Source organism: Aptenodytes forsteri, unplaced genomic scaffold (assembly GCF_000699145.1).
Source record: "Aptenodytes forsteri isolate BGI_AS27 unplaced genomic scaffold, ASM69914v1 Scaffold272, whole genome shotgun sequence".
NCBI lineage: Eukaryota > Metazoa > Chordata > Aves > Sphenisciformes > Spheniscidae > Aptenodytes > Aptenodytes forsteri.
This window is the reverse complement of record NW_008794885.1, coordinates 567,325-573,580: the sequence shown is the minus strand read 5'-3', so window position 1 is coordinate 573,580 and position 6,256 is coordinate 567,325. Positions and strand designations below refer to the sequence as shown.

At 51.8% G+C, this 6,256-nt stretch overlaps 1 protein-coding gene across 1 annotated transcript in view; it reads left to right on the top strand.

Annotated features, from left to right (window-relative positions):
- The first annotated feature begins 3,909 nt into the window (after window positions 1–3,909).
- SLC8A1 (solute carrier family 8 member A1) overlaps window positions 3,910–6,256 on the top strand; it is a 118,054-nt gene continuing 115,707 nt past the window's right edge. The window contains exon 1 of the mRNA XM_009274800.2: window positions 3,910–3,949. Within this exon, the coding sequence (XP_009273075.2) occupies window positions 3,910–3,949 (40 nt within the window). The remainder of the gene's footprint in view (window positions 3,950–6,256) is intronic.

The window sequence follows — 6,256 nt, the reverse complement described above, 5'->3', positions numbered from 1 at the left end:
GCCTCCCCCTACCCCACGGGCCGTGCATTGCCGGGCAGGTGGGGCGGGGAGGGGGCTGGAGCAAACCGCCTTCCCCCCGGGGGGCTTACGGGCATCTTCCCCCGTGCGCGGCGGCGAGGGTGCGGTGCCTCCGCCCGGCGGTGGTGTTCGTGCCTCCAGGCAGGGCTGCTTTTCCTCCAGCCCCGGGGATTTCTGCCTTGAAACGGTTTCCGAGGTGAGTGGTCAGAGGCACCTGCAGCCACGATGAAATTCCCATTTTTGTGTTGATCAGCGCGTGTTATTAAGGGCTGGCATTAAGCAGTGCTCATCACGTAGGCTTTGTCTAGGTGGAAGCATGGCTGGGGCTCTTCCGTCATCTCAAGTTTAATTCTTTAATCATAGCCTTGTTGCTTCCCTCCCCGCCGAGCCATGCTAAGCAACCCCACACTCAGTTCTGTCTCCAGGGCGAAAGCAAACTGCCAAAACGTAGAAATGCAGCAAGCACTAGGGAGAACTGGAGTCTAAAAACGAAAGCTGTAGTAAAACCACAAGGTCACAGGCGAGTGGGTGCAAGTGTTTGATTTCAGGGCTCCTCTTTGCTTGCACTTCACAGGAAGCTGTTCTTCCAGTCCCAGATGTTGGAAATCCGCGAGTCAGGCAATGGAAATGGGGGCTGAGAAAGGCTGGGGTTCTCTGTGTACTCTCCCAACACCTGCCTAGGCATTCATGTGCTTTTTCTCACCACCACAAAGAGAAGAGATGCACTTTTATTTAGAAAAGGGAAGCTGGGACACTTGCATGTTGATGTGATGATGGCGGCTGGGAAAAAAAGAGCTGTGCTGTAAGGCTTTGGCTGGGGCCGTGGACATCACCAAAGAAAGGCATTTGTGTTCCCTTGGGTGCATCTGATAAATGTTGCTTTCTACCCTTTTCTTTCCAATTGGTTCTTCAATAGCAGCTTTGCCCCTTTTCCAGCAGAGGCATTTAGCCCAAATAGGGAAATAATCTAGCATTTCTAGAGCCATAACCTATCAGCCAAGCCATGAACCCCGACCACCATCTCCCCAGGAAAGTTGATGCATTGCCTAACTCCTCTTACACCTCACCAGCTCTGTTTCTCTGGAGGCATAAACAACTCCTAAGCCAGTGCTGGGGAGCCGCGTTGCTCAAAGCTTCCTCTGTACCAGGGTTTTTGTTCAAGATATTTGAGGAGGTTGGATGTACTCTTTATGCCTAGTGTCCCTGAATGCCAACACCGAGCACCACAGTTTTAAGCTGATGAGACTTTGCTTGCTTCTCTCTCCCCCACTTTTACTAAGCTTTTTGTGATCTTTTGGCTGTGAATTGCTCCTGAGACTTAAATACTCACTGTCCTGCAGCTGCCCAGGCTGCACCTAGTTTGCTCTCCTCGCACTGCTGTACATGGCACAGCATGAACTTGGCTCATGTCCTTGCTTTTGGGAGTCTCCACAGCACCTTGCATGATGCCATATAGGCACAGCCATTTCTCTGCCTGTTTGGGCCTTTGGTAGTGTCCTGATCTGCTCAGGGCTGTCCAGGTTGCAATTTTCCGGCATTATGTCTAAGACAGAATTTGGTTTTCTGCTGTGTTTTCAGGGGGGTACAGTCCTGCTGGCTTACTGGGGAAAAGTCACTGTTCTCCAGCATCCTAATGAAACTCAGATCCTATAATAAAGCCCAGTGTCCACCAAGGCGTCACTGGACAACCAACCAACAGGTTGGTCATAGACAACACAAACTGCATGCAATACTGGCTGTCCTTGCAACTGGTACAGTGAACAACCTGGAGCTCTGTTCAAGCTCAGGGTGCTGTGATCTGCATGTGCTCCCAGCTCATGGACATTGGTGCCTGCAGCTGTGCAAATCCTGGCTGCACTTGGGTCTCCTGAAGGGTGTTCAGGGTGCTGTGCCACTGGGACTCTGGCATCCAATATGGGCTGAGCTCACAGACCTGTCTTTCTCTTGCCAAGGGCAAGCTCTCCAGCTATTTTCAGGAAGCTTGTAGGAACTTGGCTTTCTCCGCTATCTCTATCCCTCTGGTGATTTTAGCTGAAATTGGGAGGGGGGGGAGCAATGTGAACAGACAGACAGACATGGAAACTGTGATTTCATATGCCTGGCTTCCTAAGGAAACCTGGCTACAAACAGAAGTGAGATTTGCTGCTGCAAAGAGCTTCTGGGGGGAGGGAAGACAGGGGGACACGGGGGAGGGAGGGAGGGGTGGTTAACCTCGCTTTTGAGATAGGCAACCAAGGCCCGGCACACACCTGGGCTTAGACTCCCTTTCCTTAGATCTGGTGGTCTAAAAACTGGGCATCTGCTTGGCACTAGCGTTCAGCTCCCTCTAGAGTCAGCGGTGTGAGAGCTGTACCTCTGGACAGTGACTCTCCTGGGAGGTGCTACCATCCTTCACCAGCCAGGGCTAGGCACCTAGCTGATGGATGGAGTGTGCCAGGCTGGGCCTCCATCCCAAGCTAACCTGCCCAGCTCCTGTCTAGGACTGTGTCCAAATCGCTTGGGTCCACAACCTGCATTCGCCTCAGCCTTTCCCTACACACATTCCCAGGGATGTCTCCCACCTCTTCATCCCTGGATGGGCGCTGGAGCTGGGGCTTTGTCTCTGCTTCCTTGAAGCTTTCTGTTCCTTCCTCCCGCAGAGCCCAGGAGAGCATCCTGCTGCACAGGGGACCCAAACACAGCTACAAACCCAGGCAAAAATGGGCCTGGAGGGAAGAGCAGCCACAGGCAGACAGGAAAGCAACAGGCCTGCTAATTCCTCTCTCTGAGCCCCTATGGGGCACCTCTGGGCAGATGCTTCCTCCCCAGGCTACCCAGGAGCCTCAGGCTTATTAGCAGTGTTTTATTCTCCCAACGCTCACGGGAGGTGCTTTTCCCGTTTTACAGAGGGAGACACAGAGCACAGGGAGGCGAAGGGCTGCCCTGAGATCGCAAAGGGATCTTTGAGGCAAGGCAGCCTCAAAGCCGTTTCGTGGAGACCAGGCACATAGCACTGTGCTTAAATAAGCAAGGGAGATCCACAGGCAGAGGAAGGCATTAACAGCCCAGGAGGAATAATGGGGAAGAGCCTGATGCTGCTTGATAAAGAAGAGACCAAAAGCAGGTGGTAGGGACAGAGAAATGGTCTGGAGACAGCAGCGAGTAGGAGGGGAGATGTAAAAAATAAAAAAAAAATACAACCCCAAAAGAAAAGTAGTATTTCTCCCTTGCTTCTCATTTCCTGGCATTTTTCTTGCTGAGATCTTGAATCATGGGGGAAAGGGACAACTTGCCACTTGGTCTCCGTGCGTTAAAAAGCAAGGCTGGAATCTCCCTGACAAACACTTCCAAGCTCAGTCTCTACAAGCTGCCCCCAAATTCATCCAATCTGGCTGAAATTTTATATCGGGGATGTTTTATTTTCTCTATTTATCTGTTTATTTTGGAAAGTTGCTGGGGAGATTGTGGGAGGAGATTGCATGCTTCATTGAAGAGATAGGATACTTGGAAAAATCAGTTGCAGACTGATAATTGTTCTAACTTTTTAATGTCCTTTACAGAAAACAGGGTGGCCTGATATGTATTTTACTTGATTAGCTTCATGGAGGGCTTGTGCCTCTGACTATATTTGGAAAGGTTTTGATGTTTTTTGTACTGATGCAATCAGGATGCTGATGGCCTGGAAATCATTTTCCTGATGTGGATATCTGGAGGGTCATGGGCAGGGGATGCCAACAGGCTGTGCCTGTTTTGGAGTGGCAGAGCTGGGTGGAAGGGAGAAGGAGCTGGGCAGAGCCAGAGCAGGGCTGTGAGTGAAGGGTTTTCCAAGCTGTGTTTAAAGTGCTGTCACACTGTGCAGCCCTGAGTGGCAACACAGTATTTGCACATAGTGGCTTTCCTCCACGGGTCTGGATGTACAGCCAGTGTGGTAGTAGGGTCCTTCTCCTGCTTTGATGGGTAAAAATCACAGCTGGCAGGAGCTACTTTTTACCAAAGCTGTGCCACGGGTCAGCATCAAAATCAGAAGTGAAGCCAGCGGAGGCTTTGGCTGCCTAGACAAATCTCCAAGCACCCTGTACTTTTCAGGGCTGTTGGCATCCGTTTTGTGTCCCTCAGCTGTAGGAAGCTGGACCTAGGCTCTTGGCTGATTTACTGATTGATGGTCAGAGACCAGACAATTTGTTTGGGCTTTTTTTTTTTCCCTACAATCATGTCTTTTCCCAGTACAGGCTTTGCTGGAGCTGCCCTGCTGTGAAGCAGATTGCTGCTTTCAATGAGGCACAGGTGTACTGGCTTCAGCATGGCCAGGAAGGGTCAGTAGGAGAGGAGAGGAGAGGAGAGGTTTGCTAGCCCTCTGGAGATGGGGCGGTGGATGTGAGTCCCACCCGTGGAGGCAAGGTGTGCACCGCTTTCCCCAGGGAAGGCTGGTTATTGCTTGCAGTAGACTCTTAAGTGCTGCTCTCCAGCAAGAGAAACTGGGAAAGGGGTGCTGTGACTTGGAGACTTCAGGTCTGACCTTGGGGTAGGAGCATAGGGCACATAGCTTGAAACAGTCATTTTTGCAGGGGGAAGGAGGCACTTGTTGGCTAGGAGACCCTGTCCTCTCACTTGGGGCTTTTTGGCAGTTGCTGTCTTTTCACCAGGGACACTGGCAGGGGACTAAGTAGCTGGCTTGCTTTGAGGCTCTGTTTCTCTAGCTTGCAGGCTAGCTGTGCCTTGCAGTAGCTACTCGCTTCTTCTTTGTCAAAGTTTTTGGCCCCTTTGGCTGAAGAGAGACCATCTTTCTCCTGCCCTTGACACCAGCAAAGGGGATTTTGAGCTGCCTTCCCTGTCTCCCTGCAGCAGTGCACTCTCACTAGGAAAAGCTCCTCTCTGTCTAGCTCTGACTATGGGATGGGAAAGGGCTGGCTGGGAGTCCCCGCAGTATTGCAACATGCTCCTCATTGTGTCCCCACAGCATGTCAAAAAGCAGCCGCCCTCGTGCGAAGAGCAAACTTCCTACTGCCCCCCAGCAAACAACCAGTCACCCTATGGGGAGAGGGTGCTGCTCCCACCTCCCGTACACCAGTGACACAGCTGTGGGGACACCCTCTCCCATACAAGCTGGCAGTAAATTCACAGTAATGATGTTTATTATGAAGCTGATGTCACAGTGGGGTAGGCACTGTCAGGTAGCATCGGTGGTGGCTGTAATGGTGTGAATGTTGCTGTGTTACAGCTGCTCTGTACAGGTTTTCTGTTGAATGCTGGGAAAAAAATTCCCCATGGAAAGTCTCTCTCTCTCTCTTTGTGTGGCCACTCATTCCTTGTGAGCCCAGGCCATTTCCTTCCTTGCCCAATCCTTCTTCTGTAATGAAAGTGTCTGGGCTAGCAGTGTTTTTTCAGTACTCTGAAAAATAATGGTGCTACCAGCTTGTTGCAGATGGTCATAAACCTGTGTGTGATACAAAGGTGTAGGAAAATAACAGGAAGGGTCTTACAGTGGATATTTCAAGGGCAAAGTGCCCAAATGAAGATGGGACTTCTGGGAGGCTGCTGCAAAGGAAAAGCTGTGCTTTGCTGAAACGCAGAGCAGCTTTCAGGCTCACTTTGCATGCAGCAACCAGCCAGCCCAAAGGAGCGTTGCTGCCAGGGAAAGAGCAGAGTCTAAAAGGCCGTTTTCTCCCCATCTGGCAGCTCCCGAGGGAGCTCTCTCCTACCAATTTGTAAAACCTAGAGCTCCCATGTCCAGCAAGGAGGCAAATATCTCTGCAACCCTCCTAGCCCTGCTGTGGGCAACAACTGCCCTCCTGGTATTTCACAACACCAAGGGTTGGAATAAAGGCTGGACCAACATCCCTTGGCCGGGAGCTGCGTCTAAACCAAGCTTGCCTCAAAGGGACCATGCAGCCTCTTGCAGGCTTTCCTCCATGACTGTGCAAAACCAACTACTAGCGCCCTGTGGGAGCTTGTCTGCAAAGGGAAGGAGCACAGCTGTGACTTCAGGAGAGCCTGAGTTGGGATCTGGCTCTCCTGGTTAGCTCCAGCTCTACCTGAAAGCTCTCAGGCAGCCGGCTGCAGAGAGCCCCAGGACAGCTCCACTCCCTCGGTGGTAAAAAGGGCTCTGGGTGCTGCCCCTGGGCATGGGGTAGTGCTTATGGGCAGGGTTGTGCTGGGCTGGAGTGATGGTTTGGGGCTCTTCACCATACACGTATGGCCAGCACCGAGCCCAAGAGCAGCTAGACCCCTGCCCTGTGGGAGCTTGTCTGCGAAGGAGCAC